The sequence below is a fragment of the Misgurnus anguillicaudatus genome, chromosome 7, assembly GCF_027580225.2.
Source record: "Misgurnus anguillicaudatus chromosome 7, ASM2758022v2, whole genome shotgun sequence".
Classification (NCBI taxonomy): Eukaryota; Metazoa; Chordata; class Actinopteri; order Cypriniformes; family Cobitidae; genus Misgurnus; species Misgurnus anguillicaudatus.
The window spans coordinates 41,447,748-41,472,706 of NC_073343.2; the positions used below are offsets into that span (position 1 = coordinate 41,447,748).

Consider the following 24,959-nt stretch of genomic DNA (forward strand, 5'->3'; position numbering starts at 1 on the left):
TAATCAGTAACTGATTTCAATTCTTATGTAATCTACCTAGAGCTGGATATATACAATATTTCCATATAAAGTGGAAGATGGTTAAGGTGGTAGTGAAATAAGTAGGTCTAAAACAGAAGAAATCTAAAAAGAAAAAAGATTGTTATTTAATATTTTTCTGAAGATGTGATGAGTTGATTGGGATGAGGTCAGAAGTGCTGGAAAATATGTAGTGTTTGGTGTGCCTTCAGGAACATATTTGGGGAACATTGACATGCCTTTTTGTTTGGTAAAATACAGTAAAAATGTGTACAAATAAGTATTTAAAAGGAGTGCAAAGTGAGCTTAACGTATAGTACAGTAATCAAATTTCTGTTGTGTAGGTCTACTGTAAAATGTTTGGGTAAGATTTGGTAGGCCTACTTTAAAGTATTTGTATGTCTGTTAATGACCCTTAACCCACAAAGGCTATAAACAAAATGATTTTTCCCCTGAATCAAGTTAATTGGGGCCAAGCACCGAGGTGCAAGGACCCTATTGTTCTACAATGAGTCATTACATCTTTGATGTCTTTCAGGTATGAAGTTTTTCCTCTATTTGGTAAATACACTTTAAATCTAGATATTTTATTGTTTTTAAATGATGATGATGATGTATGGTTTCAACTATTCTTTTTACTGTTTTTATTTTTATATTAATTTTATTGTGTAAGCCGAACAGCACATTGGTCAACATTGTTGTGTTTAATGGTGCTACAGAAATAAATTGACTTTGAATAGCCAAAAGGTGGCGCTGTGATCCACCTTGTTTTCTCAGTGCCAAACAATGGATTATGTAAAAAAAATGGACAATAAATACTTTATGGACAACACATAACAGAGGCCATACACTGTTTTTATGCAAGGCATTTTTTCATTTACATCATGTGACTTAATACGTGAAAAGAATCTGTAAGATTGTACTGTTTATGCCATGTGTTGCTATCCTATTGAATAAATGTGCCTTTGGGTAAGATATTTCTTAAATGATTATTTTAACTTTTTTGTCATTAAAAGTGTAACAGGTTTTAACATGTAATTATAATAAAAAAATTGACCCGGACGTATGTAGCTTCACACGTACGTAGTATCACATGTTCATTGATCACGACTTTTGCTCACGGAAAAGTACGTGACCATCGGCACGACTGATTGCTTAGTTTGCAAAGCAGATGCACAAATCACACCTCATACCCTGTCCATAGAATATCATTCATAAAGGCGCATGCAACTGCCATAAATGCTTTTGGTGTGATTGGCCCCTCTCATAATACCTATTTTGCCCTCTGTTTTCCGATGCTCATGGAGCATCATATACAGTTAACTTATGTGCGATCTTCCGATCGATCGACGTATTGGACACCCCTGTGCTAAGCTATGCTAAAAGTGGTACCGCCAGACCCGGAGATCGGCTGAATGGATTCCAAAACTCTAAAACTCAATTGTTTAACCCTAGGGGTGCTGGAAAATGAGCATATTTTCAAAAAAAGTGCAGTATCCCTTTAAATGAGGCACTGTTTATAATTCGGGGTAAAAGATGTGAGCTTGATGTAAAAAATACAAAAATGCTGTAATCTTGTTTACAAGTCTTGCCCTTTAGAAAACATATTTTGCATCAAAACAATTACATAAATGAAAATACTGATGATGTCACAACAATCCAGTAAAGAAGTGGAAAAAAATCTCTTTAGAAATGTAAATTATTTGTATTTGAAAGCAAATATGCATTACAACAGAGTTCACAATGCTCTTTTAAATATGCATCTGAACAAAAATAAATGTACATTATTTGCAATGAACAAACTTGGGGTTTTTCAACTTAAAGGTGCAGTGTGTAATTTTTAGAAGGATCTCTTGACAGAAATGCAAAATATATAAAACTAAATTATCAGGGGTGTATAAAGACCTTTCATAATGAACCGTTATGTGTTTATTGCCTTAGAATGAGACGTTTTATCTACATACACAGAGGGTCCCCTTACATGGAAGCCGCCATTTTGTGCAGCCATGCATACAGGAGCCCTCAACAGACAAACTTTTTTACTAAGTTGTCTCCATCGATGACATGTTTGTCCGATGGTTGCTACCGTAGCTTCTCTATGTGTTTCAAAAGCAAGAGGTGAGCATTGGTTGCAATTCGCAACCTTACCACTAGATGCCACTAAAATTTACACACTGCACCTTTAAGACCTCATGATAGAGGAGACTAAGTGCCAAGTCCAGCAAAATGTCCATCCGTTTAAAATAGACCATCTTGTTACACTTAACCAATGCAAGGTGAACCACATCATCCAAGCGGTGGAACCCATAAACCTTGTTATTGTTTGATCCGGTTTTACATTTCCTACACAATCCGTTCTATAAACAAACCAAGTAACAAAATAGTTCACAAGTATCAAATTTTATTTATAGCATCGCTAAAAGACTATTTACTTTTGCATTAGTAGAAACATTTAAAAACTAAGCCATCTTTTTTGGTCCTCAAGTCCCTCAGTAAACAGTTCACCTAGATTTTCTCTTCTTTTTTTGGTTTGACAGCTTCAGTTTCCACTGCATCATCTACCGGGCCATTGTCCTGTGACAAATAAAAAAACAAATAGTCTAATCCAGCTCTTTATATACACCCTCAGTTATCTTTAAATAAAATGGCACCTTATTGGACTTAAATGGCACTAACCTCTTTAGGATGGGAATTTACTGCATCTTCATTTACTGCTTTTATGGGTCTCTGTCCAGTCTGTGGTTGTGAGTCTTCTTTATAAATGGTGTCTCTAAGTCTTCTAGATTTTTTTCTACGCGTGGTTTTCTGTGGGGTCTTTTGTGCCTCTACAGGTACGTAATAAATTACATATTGGCACATACAAAAATACTTAAAACACATTTGAAATAGTTATTCACTATAAAATTACTATAGAACTAATACTATACATTACTAAACAACATTTCGGCAACGGTTGTTTTCACTATAAAAAGCAGTGTATTAAAGGTGCACTGTGTAAATGTTTAGCAGCATCTAGTTGTGAGATTGCGAATTGCAACCTACGGCTTAGGCCACACAGCTCTCCCCCTCCCTTTTAAAAATGCATAGATAAGCTACGGTAATCGACACAGGACAAACATATCTCTGAGACAACGTAGTGATGAAACAAGCTCTGTAAAGCATTTAAGGCTTGTATAGAAACATGAAAGTGACTTCCATGTAAGAGGATCCGTGGTGCATGTAGATAAAAATGCAATAAAAACAATACAGTTCATTTAGCAAGATCTTTATACACCACTGATAATATTGTTATGTATATTATTTTGCATTTCTGTCAAAACATCCTTCTAAAAGTTACATAATGCACCTTTACTAGAAATGTGTTCTTGAGCGTCTCTTACCTGATGTTTCCATAGATTCCTCCTCACTGTTCTTAGGTTCTTGTTCCACTGGTTCCACAAAGGGCTCTGGTAGATTTGGCGAGGGAAGATACTCTGACTCTCTGGGGCTACAGAGGAAATAAAATAAACACAGGGTTCCCACACATCAGTTAACTTCAAATTCAAGGACCTTTCAAGGACTTTCCAGGTGCAATACCCTCAAATTCAAGGACTAAATGTGGGAACACATTTCAAGTGAGAGCAAGGTTACATTGTGTTACCCTTAAAGATACATCGTTACAGTTCCCTTTCGAGGGAACTCACGCTGCGTCACTGCGGTGACACTTTGGGGATGCCTCCAGGGGTAAGTGCGTCTGAATGTGTATATCAAATTCAAACAATGGCGAGGCTTAACGACAAAGACAGGGTGACGCGGGAGACAGGAATTATATCGCTATCTGAAATATTGCCAAAGGCGGCATTACAGGGACGCAGGAAGTATGGCAAGGGAGACGCAGTTCCTTGTTCCCTTCTCAGGTTTTATACTCGAGACGTTTTCATTTGTCAAACACAACTACGCAAAAAAGCATTTTGGTATGAATCAACATTAGCATACATAAGATATAAGCATTTAAAGTGAACAGTTTAGCACAGTCTAGAATTTTTATGATATTATCCTACACTACACAGGGGATATGGAATTGCGTAAAATAAATTCAAGCACTTTCAATGACCTGTATCTATGTATATGTCAGCAATAAGGTACGAGAGGCTGTGCTGTATCGTGAATAAGTAACTTATTCACGATACAGCACTTGCCTCGAGTACCTTATTGCTTTTATAAAACGGTTACCACCCGTGATGTTAAATAGAACCGTTGGGTGAAGCGGTCATAGCCATGTTTTATCGTGAATAAAGCAGAGCCACTGACCAATCAGAATCAAGGGTTGGAACCAACCGTGGATCCAAACATACTCCAAGGTTCATTATGAGGGTCTGGTTGACTTTAAGGGCAGAAACATAATTGGCCTGCTGGAGGTAGTGGACCATTAGCAGCTCTAGACTCTGGAAACCTCCAGAGTTTTTAAGGAATCGTTCCAAACACTCCTGCAAAAGTAAAATTGAAGACGCTCAAAAGATGATATGGTTAATGCACAATCAAGATTTTTGACAAAATATGGACACTTATACTGTCTCAAAGTGTTTTAAACCCACCTGTTCTTCCATGCCAAGTGGCAGATTCAGTAGCTCTTTCATCAGACCTAGCTCCTGGCACGTATTGAAGAGAAACTTCATCAGCTCTTCCATGTTTAACTTATTACAGCGCTGCCTTAACAACGCCCATGCCTCCACAATACACCTGTGCACCAAAAAACCCCCACCAAAATAAGAGACTATAAATCAGCTTTTTCTAAAGCACTTTACACATTAAAACATGGCACTCTATACAATTGATAGGGTGCATTTCTACCTGTTATGGAGCAGGACTGAAAGGGAAAGCTTGGCTTGGCTGGTAGTGCACAGTGGAGGCTTCATCACATGCAAGTAGCGTAGAGCAAGAGTGTGCTTCTGCTGACACATCAAAGCTTGCAGGACACGCTCATGTTGCCAGCTCCAAAGTGAGTGACTGGTGGCTGGATGCAAGAGCAGCTCCAGAGCGCTCTGGTAAGGGGAAATATGTCCATTAAACAAAAGATAGTATACACAAACTGATAGTAATGTTAGTTTCAACCAACATGCATATCTCAAATCTTCATACGAGTTCATGTTAATTATAAAACATGCTACATAAAATTGTTCATTAGAAATAATTACATATTAACTCTCTCCCCCATCATTGATGAGTTAACTGGTCAATTAACTCTTTCCCCGCCAGCGTTTAAAAAAAAAAGTTGCCAGCTAGTGCCAGCATTTCTTATGATTTTCACAAAAGTTTAATGCTTCCAGAAAATGTTCTTCTTTAAATTAAATATACGAACATGTAATATCAAATGAAAGAACGGACCCTCAGCTTAAAAAAAAGGTTCATATTGCCTTAATTTGCTTTTTATCAATTCTCAAATATGGGTAGGTTTCTTCAAAAAATACCAAATTTTGAGCAAAAAGCTGAGATAACTGCATTTTTGCAACTTTTGATAGAGATCCGATTCAGAGCGATGATCAAAACACACATGGAGTTTGAACTGTTTGGTGTAGGCGGATACTTCCGGGTCTTATAAGTTGGGTAAGAGCACCATCTGGTGGATAATAGTGGAAACATGGAATGCCAGAAAAACTCGTCATTGGCAGGGAAGTGTTTTCTCTAAATTGACAAGTTAACTCGTGAATGTCGGGGATAGAGTTAAGAAAAAAATTTCCCTGCCAATGACGCATCCCTGACAAGTTTTTACAGTAATCTTTAATTCCTTTAATCTTTACTTATCCACTAGATGGCGCTCTTACCCAACAAACTGAAGCATCAGCTAATTCTACAACATTGTAAACTCCATGTATGTTTTAATCTTTGCTCATTTATGAAAATGCTATTATTTAAGCCTTATTTTTAAAGAAACCTACCAATTTTCATAGGTTTTATAAACAGTATATTTATTGAAGAAAATTTTCCTGAAAGGCATTTTGTTGAACTTGTGAAAAATCAAAACACAAAAGCTGGCGGGCAACTTTAAAAAAAAAAAAAGGCTGGTGGAGAATGAGTTAAGGGATAACACTGCACAAATAAATGGACAGCAGATAAAAGCCAAGTTAAAGCAATGCTTACCTCATGATCATGATGATCCAGCAACCACAGGCCTTGTACCAGTTTGACTAAACCAATGGGAATACCAAATGCGGTGGGAAAAGACTCCACTGACGCACCACTTTTATTGGGAAATGAGTACATCACATCCAGTAGCAAATAAATAACCTATGAAGCTGAGTCAAGGAATAATCTTAAATGACTGATGGCAGAACACACAATATTTACACATTTTATACAATAGGAGTACATAGATGAAGCAGAGTTTCAAAAGCTCAAAAAGGATGCAATAGCATGTTTGGCAGACTCCTCAACGTTTTCCAGAAGATATATATCAAGCAATGCCTGTAAGCAAATAAATAAACAAAAAATAAGTACAGCGGAGACAAAGTCTTTTCTTTTATGCACATCTTCACTTACATGAAGTGTCGGGGGAGGATACTGTCCAGTTCCACCCTCATCCCTTCTCCAGAGTTCAACAAGACGCTCCCCACACTGCCTTACCAGACCGTCAATCATTAGGCAGTCCGCACACCACTTATCCCTATTGTAAAGAAAAACTGTATTATTTTGTGCCTTTATATTAGACAAAACTGACAAGAAACTATAAGGTAGAAAAGGTAGAAGTGATGGTCCGCCCATTTATCAAATGTGATAATCGTTTCTGACATCTTTCGTGAACACACAGTGCAGCACCATCTTGAGGCTTTCATTGATAAAACTAAAGCATCTGCTCTCCGCATCTTCCATTAGTTTCATTTTGCGAGCATGTGAAAGTTGCGCGAGCTTATTTTATTAATTGCACTGAAATATAAGAGAAAGCTCTTACATATACAAAACATTGCTCAGCATGTTTACCAACAAGCAGTGGACTCGACATAATATTAGTTTGCATCAATTTAAACCAAACCTTTCTCACACTCACGTTTAGCCACTTTACCACCCAATGGCACTTTGAGTAACTTACTTGGCAAGTCTCTGCAGCTCTTCCCTTTGGCTAACGTAGTAGTTCTTTATAATAGAATGACTGTAAAAGGGCCTTGATATTTGCAGGACATCATCATCTGTGAAAAAGCATATGTACGTTTATAAAATGCAATAGACAAATGTGGTCAAAGACTGGTGAAACTCTGCAAGCAATCATACCAGTGCCCTCTGGAAGGAGGCCGGTACGGCAGAACCAAAGAACCACCTGAGCATACTGACTAATCAAACTGGACACCATGCATTTGTTCATGAGTCCAACCAACCCTGCAAACAAAAATAAACAAATCAATTAAAATAAGTTCAACACAAACACCAACAAAGAACAAGATCACATTTGTATATTTTGACACCTTTCTGTGTGAGCTCCTGTGCATCATTAAGCAAACAATGGAAGATGGTGCTGAGGTTTGCCAGCAAGCGTTGACTGTGCTGTAGGAGCTGAAGTGTTTGTGGATCTGTGAAATTTTTGAAGCTGTCAAAGACTGGAGAAGCTGGAGAGAGAACAAAATGATCAGAATGCTTTTAAATTGACAATAAGGGGCTGTTTATACCTGGTATTAAGTTGTGATCCGATCGACCAAAATGCATCTTAATACCAGGTGTAAACAAGCTCTAACACGTAACAAACAGAATTCAGATTGTGAAGGATTGCTTACATATTTCATCCAGCTCTTCTTTGGTGCGCACAACCTTGTTCCAGGCCCACTCCAGTATATAGCGCAAATTCACGGCTGCCCCCGCTTGCTCTGTGTGCACAAATGCGGCAAAGAAAGTTATAAGTATAGGTCATTTATTGGCATTAAAGAAAAAGACTATATTCTAAATATACTAAAACAAAGTACTAAAGCATCATTTTTACCCTCAGTGGTCCACTGTTTAATACAGCCAGTGATGAATCCCAAGGAGCTCGTCTCTACAGCGGTGCATAAGATGGCATCAAGTTGCTCTTCCTGTAAATACAAAAAAAAGTATTAGTTTCATAACATCTTCACTGTCTCTCAAGTTAGTCCTCATGACCAATCCTACACAAGGTAATGTCGAATGAAAGGTGTGTGTGACCTGTGAGAGGCTAGAGGGCTGGACATCAGCAAGACGAGAGGACAGGAGACCAGACATAAGGCAGCGCGGGTATCCATTAGTAATGCTGTCGCCCAAACTTGGAGCCAGCTTCTTCAAGTAGCTCAGAGTCTGAGAGTGGAGAGTATGATTTTAATGCACAAGAATAAATAGAATTAGGCATACAATATAAAAGAGTGGATGAAAACGAACCTCTTTTTGATGACCAGAGCAAGTAAAGTGCACAATTCCAGTATTAAGCAAACAACTTCCATCTAGAAAAAAACAACAAGTGTTATTAGACATTTATAAAGCCAGTACACATTCCATAAATTATAATAAAAAATGAATCTGTGTCTTGCCGAAGTTGTAGGTTGTGGGATTAAAGAACTGCTCTGGTGGGGGGCAGGTGTAAGGCAGGCCCCTACTTAGACTGCGTTCATGAACAATAAGGTCCATCAGAGGACAGGAAGCAGTCATCTCTACCACAGAGTCAAGAGACCACACTGCCAGATAAGGACAATTTCTCAAAGATTCACCCGTTCTGAGCAAGAAACAAGAGAAAAACATCAGAAATCATAACATACAGAGCACGATTTACATATGCACAAACACGTAGGCCTTATGGAAGTTTATTACTGTTTTGAAGCTTTGGTCACATGTCCTCTTACCTTAGTGAGTCTGGCATCTGAGCATGATACCATCTGTTAATATCAAAAACACCAATGAAGGTAGATGGCTGGCTTTGTCCGTAAGGCTTGACTTGCCAGCTAAAAATTGATACGCTTGTATCCGGAGATGCCGCTGAAGAAAAAACAAAAACTTGTAAAGTTGACCTGACATCAAGCACACTGCACGTAAACAATAAGGCTAGCCACGTGAACAAACCTTCATTCATGCTGTCATCGCGATCAGGATGGTGACGAAACTTCTCTATAGTCTGGCAGCCGATCAAACGAGTATTAGTAGTTTGAGCCCTGAGTGGGAACGCCGTGCCATTCAGGTCCTGACTATATCGCTCATCACAATACTCTAGACCCTGAGCATCAAAGTTTGAATCATTATCAGCGACAACAGTGTATATCATAAGTTTGTATATTTAAAATGGATATTACAGAACTGCTTAGTCTATTTATTTTACCTCATAGATAATTTTCCCTGAGGCCAAACACTTTCTCTCTCCAAAGGCCAGCTGTAATAAATGAAGGCTAACCACATCCCCCTCACTGAAACAACAATTTCAAATCATAAGGTGCAATGTACACACTAAAAATCGAATGGGATGGTTGTGTCCTTGGTCATAGAGACAGCAAACTTACTGATCCTGTGCTGACTGCACGGCCCACAAATAGCAGCAGTTTCGGGGATCATTCTCTGGTTCCTGGAACGTGAACGCGTAGACGGGCACTCTGCCACCCTCTAGCCGTGAGTGATATCTGGAGAGCGAAAGAGGACAGGTTCATGTTTACTTTAAAGTACAATGAAAGAGACTTCATTATTCTGGTTTTAAAAGTACTCTGAAGTTTCACTAACTCTTTTTTGAGGGTCTTCATGTTCCAGAGCTGCAGGTAGCCATCAGCAAAGCCTACAGCAAGCTGGTTGGTCCGCTGTATATACTGCAGCGCTGTTACCCCTGTATCTGTGGGGCTGCTGAGCTGCAGGCACAGGTGTCTGCCCTGCTGAATCGCACCCTCTCTAAAGCGTGGGATCTCAGAGGGAGAGACCACTTCCAAATCTGTGTCAAAGCACACACAAAAGTAATTTGAGGTTAATATAAATTTGAGCTGCCTACTGATGTGACATCATTTTAATATAAAGCCTTTGGATATTTTTTAAGGCAAAAAAAAAAAACACCATGTGTCACAATCTCACCTGAGGCTTCCAGTTCACTCTGCCTGCAAGACAGGTCATCCAGACAGAGGTCAACCAGCAAAACGTGACCGACATCTGTTACCACAGCAGCAACTCCAAAGAACCAACGTAGACTCTGATGCAGATGCTGTGTGCTGGCACTGGCCCCTCCATAGCTAACCAAGGGCTCAATGGCTGTTATCTGTTTAAGACAAGGAGATGATGAGCTTTTTGGTCACCTTATCATCCACAGTAGTCTCTATGCAACAACCGGTGTGGAATGGTTAAGCACTGGTTCTTGGTTAAAAGCACTAATGGCGCTTTTCCATTGCATAGTACCCCACGGTTTGGTTTGGGTCACCTTACTTTTGGGAGCTTTTCCACTGGGTGCAGTAGGTAGTACCAGATACTTTTTTAGTACCACCTCGGTCGGGGTTCCAAGCAACCCAAGCTGATACCAAAACGTGACGCGAAAACACTGTAAATCACTTATTGGTCTGAGAGAATTGTCACTACCAGTGTCATTTCTATAATGTAAAAGATTAGCTTTACCCTCATGCATGCTTGCTCCGTCTCGAGTAAACCTGTTATCATCTGTGCTTTGCTGTAAGTTCCTAAACTCCCTTTTAGCGATGAACACATCCACAGGTTGTGAATCAGGAACACCATAACAGTTTTTTACCAGACTTTTTGTTTGTGGCGGCACATTCGCGACACGCACTTCCGCATATATGGTTAAATGCAACTTAAATGAAGCTCAGCAGAGGGCGTCGACTGACGCCACGGGTGTTTGTACAGAAATTGTCATGTGAAGCAGAGGTAGTGATGAACGCAATGTGCAAGCAATTTTTATTTTGTAGCGGACTGAAAAATAAATGAATCCATGGGAATGTACAACGACGCTCTCACATGATGTCACATCAGTAGGCAGCTCAAATTTAACAACATGCTTATAATCCCTCCCACTCCGAATTGTTACTAAACTCGATGGAAAAGCTAACTAAGCCAAAGTGAGGTGAGCTGACCTGACCCAAACCGTGGGGTACTATGCAATGAAAAACAAATTAACAAATAATAAAAGTTTGTGTTTGCTTAATATATGCGTGTATACTGTAATTATTATGTATACATAAATACACAAACATTTATGTATATATTTAAGAAACACTTGTATGTGTGTGTTATATACACATGCATAATTACTACATACAGTACACAAAAAACACAAAAACAAACTTTTATTTTGTGTGCTATTAATTGCGCGACAGCCCTAGTCTCTGCATTTTAAACATCAAGGCAAGAAAATACAAAAACTCATCCATAAAACACAATAAAGCTGTTCACACTTACCTTGCCAGGTATGACCACAGCCTTGACAACACGGGAGATGGCAAGATCATAAAGGCACAACATACTGCCTTCACCTTCCTCCAGACCCACGAGAAGCCCTGTTCGCTTTAGCCAACAGAAATCCCGCACGGCCAACACCGTGGGCGGATCCTCGGACACCCCGCTGAAGCGGTAAGCGGAGACACGCTCGCCAGTAACTGCATGGACCACCTCCAACTGGGGCCCGCAAGCAAGCCAGGCCAGTCCACTCTTTCCTGATGGCAACAATTGAGAGAAACTTAAAGACGTTTGACATTATTCAAACAAACACCATTTGTCATTACATTAATTCAAACAACTATGCATGGGCCGGTATGAGATTTTTGCGGTATGAGATTTTTGCGGTATGATAACCTTAAGCAAAAATACCACGGCTTCAAGGTATATTGCCATTGCAACACTAAAATGTGTTATTTTCAGACGTCTACAAACAAAAAAGTTTACTGGACGGGATATATTTTTTATAATTTTATTAAACATATATTAAATGTAAATTACATGACTAACTACATGTGTAAACCCAGCTCATACATTGCAAACCCTATTACAGAAAATGTTAGTGGTTTGACTGTTTAAAACCTCTGTATACCTTGAAACCGGTAAATGGCACATGCCTACAAACAAACATATCCATAGTTTAGTCATTAAAACATACAATCAGGGTAAAGCAAGTAAGCAACACTCACCAACAGTAAATCTTCCATGCAGTACGGAGTCAAGCGTAACTTCATCCTCTCCCAGAGCGTCTATCGTCACTTCTGGGAAACTCAGCAAGCTGCTGGTGACTTGGGAGAAATTATGTTAAAAATCTATTAGCATTTCTTGAAAAATAAACTATATAGCAGCATATAGACAAAGCATAACAAATACAACATGCTGTATCCTAGTATAAACTCATGATTTACTGAAAAGACTATGGACAAAAACAGCAACTGGCAGCACATTTGAACTTCCTAATGGACAGTTGCTTCACATTTGCACAGTGCCAAACATACAAACTCTTATTTTGTATCTGAACACTGTTCCTTTGTATATCTGGGTAATAAGTCAGATAAAACATTACGGAGCGGTTTCCCAGACAGGGATTAGACTAGTCCTTGACTAAAATAAATGTAAGAGCTGTCCAAACTGAAAACATCTTGTAGTGACATCTTAAAATACATTAGTGCCCTTTGTTTTGCCTCAAAATGCACACAAGTAATGTTTTAGTAAGGTATGTTTGTTAAAACTAGTTATATTTCCTAATTTAAATAAGGTCTAGTCCTGGCTTAAGCTAATCCCTGTCCGGAAAACCACCCCTATAAATATTGTTATTAATTTAAAGTCAAAAGCCAAACATTTAGAAGCAATTATGACTAAATAGCTTATTAAATTAAAAAAGCCCATTTCCACTAGTAATGAATGATTATATTGCTGATAACACAAATAATGATTTAAGTGAAATCTGAATGCCATTGGAAAATCATCCACTACTGGTCATCCGACGCAACCACAGCACTTTTTGTAAGGGTAAAATACTTTATATAAATAATTTATAGTTTTCCATATTTTTACCACCTTATTACCCCAAACGTATCATATTGTTCCCTTATACCTACAAGTATTATGTACTGTAAAGGTTATACTCTCTGTTGTTACAAATAGGTACGTTGTAAATTCTGTTTAATTACGCGGTACATCGCGGGTCTTCATATGAAGCCTTGCCCATGGTTTTAAATTAACTTTTTAAGTTAGTATAGTAGCAAAAAATGATAATTGATTCTTACACTTTAAACGACTTTACAGATACTGACTCACTTACACAGTTCATGTCAAACTCTGATTAACACAAATATAATAAACACATCTCATTTTACTTTATAGTTAATAACAGAAGAAATGGGTTTACTTACAGGCCTCCATGGCGGTGAAATCCGAAATAAGGTGAACCGGCATCCCCGCGGACTCCACAGCTGGCATCCGAGGACGCCTGCTGTTTTGTCCGCGGTGAACCTCCGGTTCCTCCGGTTCACCGCTACGGTCCGGGCAGCCCCAAAAAAACAGGACCAATCTGTAGAGCGCCAAAAAAACCCGTGCGATTAGCCGGCCAAAGAATGGCCGGATAACCGCAGCGGTTTTTTTTGGACCCCTATAAATCATTAAAAAAAATAAAAAATAAAAAATAACAAAAAACAAACTTAAACACGTTAAAAACAAAACACGCCAAACACAACCCAAAACACGCAGAAGAACACACGCCCAAAACACAAATAACACGCCCAAAACACACAAATAACAAGCCAAAAACAGTCAAAAAACACGCCGACTTCAACTTCAATCTCTAGAACTCCTAACTGTAAACCCACAAATTTTCTGCAATTCGCGCGGTCTTATATAGCCTCTTACAGTGACGAAATAATCACACACGCGCGTACAGTTCCAATAGCGTCACCTCTACTGTGACATCACCTTGTGCGCCTTAGAAATAGTTTAAAACGTCAAACTGAATTTTAACCCCAATAAATAGACAAAAAAAATACAACAAAGGCAGAATTTTGTATAAAACAGTGTTAAAAAATAATAAGCACAAGATAGACTTCAAGATAGATATATTACAGAGAAAAACTATAGACCATTTTGCCAGATGCAAACAACACCGGTCCAAAAACACCTCCTCTTGTTTTTTTTTTTTTTTAGTTAATATTTATTTTACATTTTAATTCAATTAATATTAATATTTTGTTCAGTGTTAAAAAAATTAAACAGGAAGTGCCTCTGGATCAGTGCTGTTTACATCCTGCAAAATGGTCCATAAACATATTCTCCATTAAATTGTCCTTCGACCCAAAGCTAGGCCTGTCATATAAACACATAAATATTAGCCATATATAACATAATTTTAATTATCATTGCAGTATTTCGTACTGTCTTTACTGTATATGAAGTGTTTTCTATAGGTTATGTTTGTATTGTAATTACATGTTGTTGTTAACTGTAAGACTCTTTTATTTTTAACATTCAGTAAAAATTTTCTCCGACTATATAATTCTTATAAAATAAACCCTAACTATCATCCGAAAGAAAATAGTGACCATGTATTGTTTTCATATTAGTGGCTATTAGTGTGGGCTAAACATTCCCCAAATCCATTCACAAAGTTTAAAACGTAGAAAATGGATTAAGGTTTACAGTGTTGGGCAGAAACTAGTAACTAGTTACTTTAATACTTTCCCTGGTAACTGGTAGTGTAATGATTTACTAAAAAACAGATACATTACAGTTACCATCCAAAAAGGGCTAGTTGCTAGTTACATGTTTAATTGGCACCAGCTTGAGCCTGTTGCAAATTTTGGTATGTATGTTACTGCTTTATTACATTACATAACTTGTTTAACAAATAGTTTGAGGCCGTTGTACTCTTCATTTATCTGCAACTTTCATGGATTCACAGACTCACAAAACTTTTTTGGTGGGGGGTGCAATAGGAAAGTAATATAACTAGTAGTGTAACTAATTACCTTTGGCTGGTAGTAATAAGTACATTTACATTTAGCAGACGGTTTAATCCAAAGCGATTTACAAATGAGGTGGAAGCAATCACATCAACAAAAGGGCAGCAGTACATAATTGCTCTGAATCTTGTCTCGGGCAACCTAACACAGTACATGAGGCGTGGTTATTTTTTATATAAAGGAAACATTATGAAAGAACAGAATAAGAGAAAAAGTAAGTGGTAGCAATGCAAGGTCAGGTGTAAATGAAAGTGATGTGTCTTCAGTCGATTTCTGAAGGTTGCTCGATTGGTCGGTTGGTCGATTTCTCTGCTGCTCTTGTGGTGCTGATGATGAAGCCACCGCAAGCCACCGGAGCGCAGACATCTGAAAGAGTGTATGACTGAATTAGTTTATTAGTGTGTGTATGTATAGGGGTGCAGAGTCTGTGGCGGTCTTGTCACTGTAAAGCTTTTCCTTGTAAATTGCCAGCCACATTCTGTATTTTTACAACTGTAGACAACTTTTACAGACTTGACCTGTAATTGCCAGATACAGTATCATGCTGCAATTTATTTTTTACAGTATGTTCTATAAAACTATACACTGTACATTTACATAATGGCAGCTATAATGCCAGCAAATTACTGTATTTTTACAAAACTATAACCAAGTTCTGTATTCTACTGATATGCCACTTAATTATAAATTAGCCATTACATGTATTATATTGCAATAAATTGTGAATATTGTTTTTATTAAAACATGAAAACTATTACTCTTTTATTTACATAACAGTAGTCTCAAATGGAAGGTAAACACACACACAAAATTTAAAATGTTTATTTTTTACAGGCAAAAGCCATAAAACTGCTTTATATATAAACATGTTGGCTGAAATGTCAGCTGTATGAAATAAATGCACTTGACAGTTAACAGAACAGTTAAGAATGATCAGAATATAAACAATCCAGTGCTCTTATACCTTTCAAAGAAAATATTTTAAAATGTTTTAAAATATTTTAGAATTATGCAAAAAAGAAAAAGGAAAGTCAGGAGGGAAAAATACATTAACATAAGTATGTTGAATAAAATGCCAGCAGTACTTTTTTTGTATTGCAATTAACAGTTAATAGCACATCAATAACAATGCATGAAACTTTATTTCCTTTTAATCAAATTACAGTATATTGTGTAAGTGTCTAAACAAAATTCCATTCAAAGTCTGTATACACTCCAAAAATGAAGTGTTATCAGTGTTATTATTGGAACAACACATTTTGTGTTACTTTTAACACAACTTGTGTTGTCACTTTTATTTATTTTAACACAAAATACATTGCATTTCACTGACAAAACTTGCAAACAAACCAAACTTTCCACCTTAATGTCAGGATCCTGTCTGGACTCTTGTCATAGTTTCTAGCTTCTTGAGACACGGTTCTGGCAGTAGCCTACCATGTTTTGTCAAAGCACGTGCTTTGCTTGTCTCGTCTATCACCCCACCCCCTTGTCTCCACGTTAATCACCTCATTATTGTTTGATTCATGTCACCTGTTCCCCTCTTGATTTGCTCCCCTATTTAATGCCCTTGGTGTTTGCTGTCCTGTGCTCGTTCGTTTTGTACTTATCCTGTCTGTTAATACTAGTTATACATATCATTCAGTCAAGTAAGTGTAGTTCATTGATAAAGTCTGTTTAGTGTTTTGTTTGCATAGTGTGTTTTGCCCCCTCGTGGGTTTTGTTTTCTTGTTTTTGTTTAAATAAAAGTTTCTGTTAAACTGTCTGCGCCTGGGTTCGTGTCCAGTTCCTGACACTTAAACTATATTCTGCTTTTAAAAAAAATAACAAACTTGTGTATACTTTTAGGTGCTCAGCCAAGGCTGCATTTCATAAATTAAAAATTGATTAACTTTTTGGGTGTTGTCTTCTTATTTACACAGTAATTATTAAATATTTATTAGGCAGAGGTAACAATTTAACAATAAACTTTATTATCTGAAATGAGTCTGACATCAGTCCACTAAACATCACTTCACAAAACAAATAATGGCAGTTTTAAGGGACAAGACTAACAGTACATTGTAAAAAGGAAACTTATGGAGTCGTTGTTTAATAACTAAAGTCAATTTCTAAAAAAGTAATTACTGTAATTAAAAAAAATGTTTGTTTACTGTCAGTATGACTGATATTTCTTGACGATATTTATACTAACAATATAGATCCTCATTTGTAAACTTCCTCGACTTACTCAGTTGTACTTGCCTAATGCAATAATGACAGGTCCACCAGTTTAGTTTATGTATATTGCACAACATTTGAATATACCTAACAGTGGCGGCTCGTGACTGCTCTTCCGAGGGGCGCAAATTCAAAATATGCGTTCGGAGTGTCGTGTGTTGCTCGTGTTTTCAAAATCTGTGTTTGTTGCATCATGTGAACCATGTGCATCACGTGTTTTGTCAAAATAAGTGCCTGCTGCACACGAGTCAAAACCGTTTATGATAAAAGAGACGCTCACGTTCACAAAATACACGCAAGACACTCCCTTAACAGTAAACACTGATTACGCATGAGATTATGCGAGTATCTGGCAAACGTGAGCGTCTCTTTTATCATAAACCCTTTAGACGCGTCTGCAGCAGGCACTTATTTTGACAAAACATGTGATGCACATAGGATCACTCAACGCGCAGAACAAATATTTTGAAATTACAAACCACACACATGACGAGCTACATGCGTGTTCTGACGATCTTCGCATCGAGTGCCCTCGAAAAAAGAAGTCACCGGCCGCCACTGACCTATAACATACACACATTGAACATACACACCTCGCTTGTGTTTCCTCCTGCATCAATAGTTCTACAGCAGCTGCGTTGCAGGTGAACACCTCTGAGCAGATTCTCCATGTTCTTCTTTTATGTGTAGCTGCTCACCTTAAAAAGATCCAGTACATTTAAAGTAATGTTTCAACACAAATGAAGCACTATAATATTGTTTATGTTTACAATAATTGGTAATGGGTTTGAAAGATAAATGCTTATACCATTCTTTATATAAACCCTATGGCTGTTAACTTTCGATCAAGCCTGTCTAGATCTTCAATAGATGTTGGAGAAAAGACACATTATCCTCTTCTATAATCTCCATCTGCATTTGGGGTAACAAGAGACTGGACCAGTGAAGACAGTGAAGATTGTCTTGTCTACAGCTGCAATATCAAAGATAATTGAATTAGGAGTGTAGCTTTTTATATACATTTAGTATTTAAGTGTTTTTTCTTCATTTAAATTGAAAATTGCATATGTGTACATTGTTTTGGTACAGCACTCAAGACTGCAGATTCACTGTGAGGTTTTGAATGTTGGACGGACCATCAGACCTTCATCTGCCTCGGACAGCTAATGATGATGATTTTTCATAAGAGCTTTTATAAATACATTTATTTGTTTAGAATGAATACAAATGTAACAATTTTTTAACCAGGTAGGTAAAACATAATTCAGAAGCCAATTTACAATCAAATTAAAATACGAAAGAATAAAAAGATAAACCATTGCATACCTGGTCAGAATGAAGATCTATTTACAGATTCTTCAAAATAAAATACATGATGCTGTGCCAGGACAGCATCATGGGGGTGCATTTCTTGATATCGAAAGTCCCCCTGAATCTTTTGACATTTTCCTTAAATATCCAGAAAACAAAGCATTGTGATATGATATACTTATTGGTTCTTGTAAGCCCAGGGGTGTTACCTAATATACATACAGTGGGTGATTGGTCAACATGTCTAAGGTGGGAGTTGTCTCCCAACAACAGGGGCCGTTTCAATAAGGAGGTTCAACCAACTCTGAGTTAAAACTTGAACTCTGAGTTGACTCACTCTGAGATAGGAAACTCAGAGTTTTTGGTTCAGAACAGCTGATCTGAGTTTGTTCAATTGACTCTGAGTAGGTTGACTCTGAGTTAAGCGCGTGCACAGCCACAATGCAAAGCCATCATCAATGGATCTCAGATATCACGATTCACCATGGCAACAGCACGTGACAAAGAGGTCTTAATCCTTTTTACTACTAAAACTGAAAGTGTTACTGCAAGTGTACAGCACCTACGAGCATATATTTTAAAGAAAAAAGTTGTTGTTGGAAATTGCTACTCTAGTAAATGTGTACATTTAATTTTTTATCACAATTAAAATATCAGAAGTAAATAAACTGAGGACTGTACCTTATTATATTCATTTTCATGCAGATGCAATCCCATGGACAAAAAGATGACAGCAGCTCAGCTAAAAATGAAATTAAGCATAATACTTTGTCATATAAGGCTACGAACTTTACAAATGTTGGTCATGAATAAAACAAAAGTTCGCGAGCCGGGATTCAAACTCCAATCGCCGACAGTACGTCTGCCCTAATTACTGCACATAGCACTACCCACTAGACCAGCGGTAATGACGAGTAGACGCGTAAGAAATGTCAACACAACTGTATAGATGTAAGAGCACCACAAAGACTGATATTAGTCATATAAGGATATTTATATATCTAAAATGACTGCAAAAAGTAATAATTTCGCTCACATAAATGTAAGTGGATATGACAAAAAAACACTCGGGGTCTCAAAATCCTCTCGGGACATAAATTTAACTTTCTACAAATGAATGCAACATCATCATCTACAGGATTCTCTATAAAAGTACATGACATTTTAGTCACTAAAATCATATTAGCTTTACAAGTCATTTCAATTTACTGTTTTAATTTTTTAGTTGAAAGTTTAGTGTAATATATAAATATATAAAGTCGTAAGTTAAAATGGTTTGCACTGGCAATTTAATTATAACTTAAAGACAGCTAAAAATATTTTACAGTGTACATAATAAAAATGTGCGCAATGATTGAATGTACTACAGCAACTAACAAGATTAAACACCGCTACTCCTTTAAAATAGGGGAGGAGACCACAAGAAACTCAGAGTTTACTTTACAGGATAAAACCTGCTCCCGACCAGGTTAGGTTCAGAGAGTAAGTTACTCCGGAAACAGACTCTGAGTATAAGTTACCTCTCCTTCTGAAACAGGCTTGACTTACCCCGCCATCTCAGGTTTAACCTACCCCCCTTTTTGAAACGGAAAACTCTGAGTTTCCCTTATTTCAGGGTTAACAAACTCAGAGTTTGCACTTAACCACCTTTCTGAAACGGGCCCCAGGAGAACTTCACAGATGTTCGCAATTCTCACAAAAAACCCAGCCTTGTAAAAACACAAGGCAGAACAGTAATTAATATTCAATTCAACAGATTTATCAATAAGCATCATGTAAACATTTCAAATATCAACCTAACTCGGGGTTTCAACACTTATTGAACATATTGACACTTAAAATGTTATTTTTTTAATCACATTTACGTTACTTGACTGTAACTTTCAAATGTAAATAGCTTCAGCTCGTTCGTTATATACCAACGGCCAATGTAAACAAACTAATAAAACTTTGCTGCCAAATTTGCAACACTTATGCCATAATGTCAAGTTAATATTTAGAATATACTTCACCAAAGCATACATTTTAACTTCTTATTTAAAAGAAGAAGTTCATTCGCAGTGTTTTGATGCTCTGTGATTCTGCATCTGCCTCCGTTCTAATTCTCTATTTTGCTCTCTCCTCACTCTAGCGACAGCTTTTCCAAGTTATCGCATCACTTCAGGAATCCAATAATTTGTTTTAAATCACTGTTTTGAATCACTTTTTCCTCTTAATAATTATTTTAGTTTCTTGATATCGCCCCGTGCAGCTGCTCATCTGACTCGCTCTCACTCTGTGCTCGTGCTGACACCTGTGTGAACTGAATGCGCTGCTACCATTGGCTCATAAAAGTGTCTGTCACCGTAGCAAGATCAGCGATTGGTTGAAAGTTTCTTTTCCTTCTAGAACACTCGCCTTCTCTCTCTCTTAATTCTTTTACAACAGCAAATGCATCATGTTTATGTGCTGTCTGAAAAATGTGCGCGGTCTGATGAAACCTAGTCAGGGGGGCAGGGTTTCATATTTTATTGAAGCAGCCCCGGGCACCGCCATTAGCTAGCGAACCCCCACCTGCTCTTAGCATTCCATTGACTCCCATTCATTTTGGCGTCACTTTGACAGTGAATAACTTTACATCTGAGGCGTTTAAAGACTCAATTTGTGCATCAATTATTTCTAAAGAAACACGAAAATGTATAAAATGCTCCATTACCTTGTATCTTACGTTATGGCCCAGTAGAAGCAGTTTTAGTAAAACTATGCTAACGATTGCGTCATAACCACGCGACTCTCTGTCGCACAGTAGAGAAATTACCGTATGGACAGGAGGAGAAGCGCATGTAGAATATGGCGTACTGGCGTTAAACTTTAAAATAAATAAATACTATGCAAAATGACAAAGTAATTAATCAGAATACTAAATGTACTTAATACAAAATGTACTCCTGTTCACGCCCGCCGTTTCTGCAAGATTCGGTGGGTGATTCAGATTTCTCTCGACACAGCTATTAGAAGACTTACAATTGTCAGACAGGTTGCTCACGTCACCAAGCTCAGTTTGAGTCTGCGCAGTAGGCTTGACCCCCCGGAAGTGTGAGCTTCTAATTGGCTTCACTTGTCTCCGTTGAATCCAACGGGGTCGCTCCATTTCTTTTACTGTCTATGAACCTAGTTTATGGTCGCCGCGTCCGCAAGAGCATAGACAGTAAAAGAAATGGACACAGCGACCCCGTTGGATTCAACGGAGACAAGTGAAGCCAATTAGAAGCTCACACTTCCGGGGGGTCGAGCGTACTGCGCAGACTCAAACTGAGCTTGGTCACGTGAGCAACCTGTCTGACAATTGTAAGTCTTCTAATAGCTGTGCCAAGAGAAATCTGAATCACCCACCGAATCTTGCAGAAATGACGAGCGTGAACAGGAGTACATTTTGTATTAAGTATATTTAGTATTCTGATTAATTACTTTGTCATTTTGCATAGTATTTATTTATTTTAAAGTTTAACGCCAGTACGCCATATTCTACATGCGCTTCTCCTCCTGTCCGTACCCAGATAGCACAGGTACGTCTGCAAGATGTCTGGTAAAGATCTGAAGATCTGGAATACATCTGGTGTGTAAAAACATCTTATAAAGGTCTTAGAAAGAGCTGCTTTACATACATTCTAAATCAAAAACGTCTTGCAGACGTCTTCAATATGTCTATATGACATCTTTTAGGAAACGTCTCAGAGACGTATTGCAGATGAGCAAACAATCTAAATAATACGTCTTGCAGATGTATACGCAGACATCAAATAGACGTCTTCGAGATGTATGTGTGCTATCAGGGTACGGTAATTTCTCAACTGTGCGACAGAGAGTCGCGTGGTTATGACGCAATCGTTAGCATAGTTTTACTAAAACTGCTTTTACTGGGCCATAACGTAAGATACAAGGTAATGGAGCCTTTTATACATTTTCGTGTTTCTTTAGAAATAATTGATGCACAAATTGAGTCTTTAAACGCCTCAGATGTAAAGTTATTCACTGTCAAAGTGACGCCAAAATGAATGGGAGTCAATGGAATGCTAAGAGCAGGTGGGGGTCCGCTAGCTAATGGCGGTGCCTAGGGCGGCTTCAAGAAAATATGAAACCCTGCCCCCCTGCGCAAGAGCGCATTGGTGCGCGCGGCAAAAATGACGTCAACGCGGAGTGGGCGGATGTGCACGTTGGGTGCGCGAGACCCCATTTCGCGTGGAGGTGTGCACGGCATTTTTTGTAATGGTCCGAAAATGACCGAACTCGAGCCGATTCTGTCCGAGCAGGCAAGCCTGTGACGTATCTCTTTGATCAATCCGAGCCAAACAATGTATATATTTATCTGACACTCTGGAAGTAAAGTATGGAAACTTTGCAGTTTACAAAACTAATAATTTTACATGATTCAGAATGTTTGGCTTATATTTGTAATGAATGAACCACTGGATGAGGAATAAAATATAAACCTTAAGATGTCTGTACTGTTTGTTAAGTAAAAACGTTAATGAAATGATAATGTTTAATAAAGACATATTTAAAAGATTGTTGTTTTATTCATGTTCTCATATTTATATATATCAAACTCTAATGTTAAAAGCACTAGGGTTGTTCCAGCGGACGAATTCTTCTATCCTCTTCTTTGTGTTTGTTTTTGACTTTATTGCTCGCGTCGCCGCCTGGTGGTTAAAAAAATAGTGCAACGGCGAGCGCGTTAACTATAAACGCCTCGTCCGTTTGGTGATGACGCGCGCGCGATCCGCGGAGGCTTGCGTTGCGGACCAAAGCGCGAGTATAACCAGCCCAACTGGGAACATTGCTCTTGACCGAACAGTATGATTGAAATAGTTTGAACAAATTGTGCTTGACTTAGAGGTCTGAAACTCATGTTCACTACAGAGGACAAAAATGAATTGCTGGGACTCAGGTGGCTATATTGATTATTATTAATCATTACCATTTGACAGTAGCAGAGTAAAAATACATTTTTTTTACTAGAAATGTACTTTAGTAAAAATATCCATCTTTAAATATACTCTAAAAGTACAAGTTACCAAAAATATTTACTCAAGTAAATTTAACAAAGTAAAGCCCACCTCTGATGTCAAGATGCACAGCTGATAACCATATTAGGCCTACATACATCTGAATTATTCTTATACTTGTTTATATCAGTGGTTTTCAACTCCAGTCCTCAGGCCCCCCCTCCCAGAAAATTTTAGATGTCTCCTTATCAGGGCTGGACTGGGACAAAAATTCGGCCCTGGCATTTTGGCCCAAACCGGCCCACACTACACTGCAAAAAATTATTTTCAAGAAAATTTTTTTTAGTATTTTTGTCTTGTTTTCAGTAAAAATATCTAAAAATTCTTAAATTAAGATGCTTTTTCTTGATGAAAATTACCCAAGAAAATAAGTCTAGTTTTAAGACCAAAAATATCAAATTTAAGTGATTTTGTGCATAAAACAATCTCCCAGGTAAAGGATGTTGCCTGTTGAGGTTTTCAATTATACAGGTCATATAAGACCGTCCTAGGTCGGACACTAGTCTAGTCACATGTAGTTGTTTTATACCTCGGGACTTTTTGTCAGTCATCCGAGAGGCCTTGCTGGTGTTTAAAGCCATTTCAGTCTCATGCGGTGACCGTTAGACTGCGCGGCTAGTCTAATCTGAGGGACTCATGGTAACAACATGCGTGGGCAAAACTCACTCAAAACATTGTAAGTTAGTTATTTGACGTTTAACAACACATTTTGTGACAGAACACGTTGATGTTGTAAATTAATCTGTCGTGTGTATTGTTATAAGTCGTTTGTGTTTGTATGGGTATGTTTGTTGACAAACGGTAACATTTGTCAGCGTTAGCGTTGCTGATAGAAACAGAAACCTTTTAGAAAGGCTGAACACTCGGTTAACGTGTGCTTTATGTTAACTTTTCTAGTGACAACAACACTGTATAGGACTTTTTTTAGCTTTTGTGGCCTGTGAATGTGTAGATGTAACGTTATAGCTTAGGAGCAGTTTGTCAGCTGCAATCTGAATGTTTTTAAACGCACTGTTTACCAGTAATTTAAAATGACATATTACACTTGATGGATATGCATAACTGTAAATGTATCAAATGCAAAACTGTCAATTAACAAATGTTTTCCCTGTAAGTTATGCCAGGCCGCCCATGAGGCAATGCGTGTAATGAAATTTACCTCAAGTCTGAATTTGTAGGAGCACGTGCACTTTTATACACAATACATGATAGGGGATAAACTAAGGGAACATGTGTACAACGTGTCACTTAAATGTTTTGTCTAGTTTAACATATCAAAGAAATTAACACGAGCCTCACATGTGTGACAGTCAATCTGGCGTTGTTTTTACAATCCGTTTATTGTTTAGCGGACATTTGTGCAAATAAACACTTTAATTTGACAACAGCACTCTGTTTTTCCTTAAACGTCTTTAAAACATTGAGATTGTGTAAGTGCCTGCTTTTCCAGGTCGCTGTTTGTCCACGTGAGTCTCGCACATGGGCGGGACGTACG

General features: G+C 37.9%; 2 protein-coding genes across 12 annotated transcripts in view; one reads left to right on the forward strand and one right to left on the reverse strand.

The window, feature by feature from the left end:
* Positions 1-21,564, reverse strand: part of kif28 (kinesin family member 28) — a 44,627-nt gene extending 23,063 nt beyond the window's left edge. The window contains exons 1-30 of one of the 11 annotated variants that reach the window (XM_073870000.1): positions 20,442-20,923; positions 18,435-18,557; positions 18,183-18,271; positions 17,917-18,081; positions 17,702-17,806; positions 14,895-15,254; positions 13,290-13,525; positions 12,084-12,182; positions 11,359-11,612; positions 10,030-10,210; positions 9,691-9,892; positions 9,477-9,593; positions 9,299-9,383; positions 9,046-9,196; positions 8,829-8,961; positions 8,520-8,701; positions 8,371-8,432; positions 8,161-8,289; positions 7,961-8,051; positions 7,758-7,847; positions 7,452-7,592; positions 7,261-7,365; positions 7,082-7,178; positions 6,535-6,658; positions 6,403-6,459; positions 6,136-6,282; positions 4,849-5,039; positions 4,593-4,737; positions 4,336-4,484; positions 3,399-3,505 (exon numbers count right to left, since the gene is read on the reverse strand). In XM_073870000.1, the coding sequence (XP_073726101.1) occupies positions 3,399-3,505; positions 4,336-4,484; positions 4,593-4,737; positions 4,849-5,039; positions 6,136-6,282; positions 6,403-6,459; positions 6,535-6,658; positions 7,082-7,178; positions 7,261-7,365; positions 7,452-7,592; positions 7,758-7,847; positions 7,961-8,051; positions 8,161-8,289; positions 8,371-8,432; positions 8,520-8,701; positions 8,829-8,961; positions 9,046-9,196; positions 9,299-9,383; positions 9,477-9,593; positions 9,691-9,892; positions 10,030-10,210; positions 11,359-11,612; positions 12,084-12,182; positions 13,290-13,525; positions 14,895-15,043 (3,424 nt within the window). In that variant the 5' untranslated portion in view covers positions 15,044-15,254; positions 17,702-17,806; positions 17,917-18,081; ... (1 more) ...; positions 18,435-18,557; positions 20,442-20,923. Of the gene's footprint in view, positions 1-3,398; positions 3,506-4,335; positions 4,485-4,592; positions 4,738-4,848; positions 5,040-6,135; positions 6,283-6,402; positions 6,460-6,534; positions 6,659-7,081; positions 7,179-7,260; positions 7,366-7,451; positions 7,593-7,757; positions 7,848-7,960; positions 8,052-8,160; positions 8,290-8,370; positions 8,433-8,519; positions 8,702-8,828; positions 8,962-9,045; positions 9,197-9,298; positions 9,384-9,476; positions 9,594-9,690; positions 9,893-10,029; positions 10,211-11,358; positions 11,613-12,083; positions 12,183-13,289; positions 13,526-14,894; positions 15,255-17,701; positions 17,807-17,916; positions 18,082-18,182; positions 18,558-19,100; positions 19,162-20,431; positions 20,924-21,114; positions 21,309-21,422 lie in introns of those variants that run through there. The other 10 variants (XM_073870002.1, XM_073869999.1, XM_073870004.1 and 7 more) reach the window with 10 other exon arrangements.
* A 363-nt stretch (positions 21,565-21,927) lies between these two features.
* LOC141365215 (uncharacterized) overlaps positions 21,928-24,959 on the forward strand; it is an 83,117-nt gene continuing 80,085 nt past the window's right edge. Inside the window, 1 exon segment of the mRNA XM_073869184.1 lies at positions 21,928-21,964. Coding sequence (XP_073725285.1) covers positions 21,928-21,964 — 37 coding nt within the window.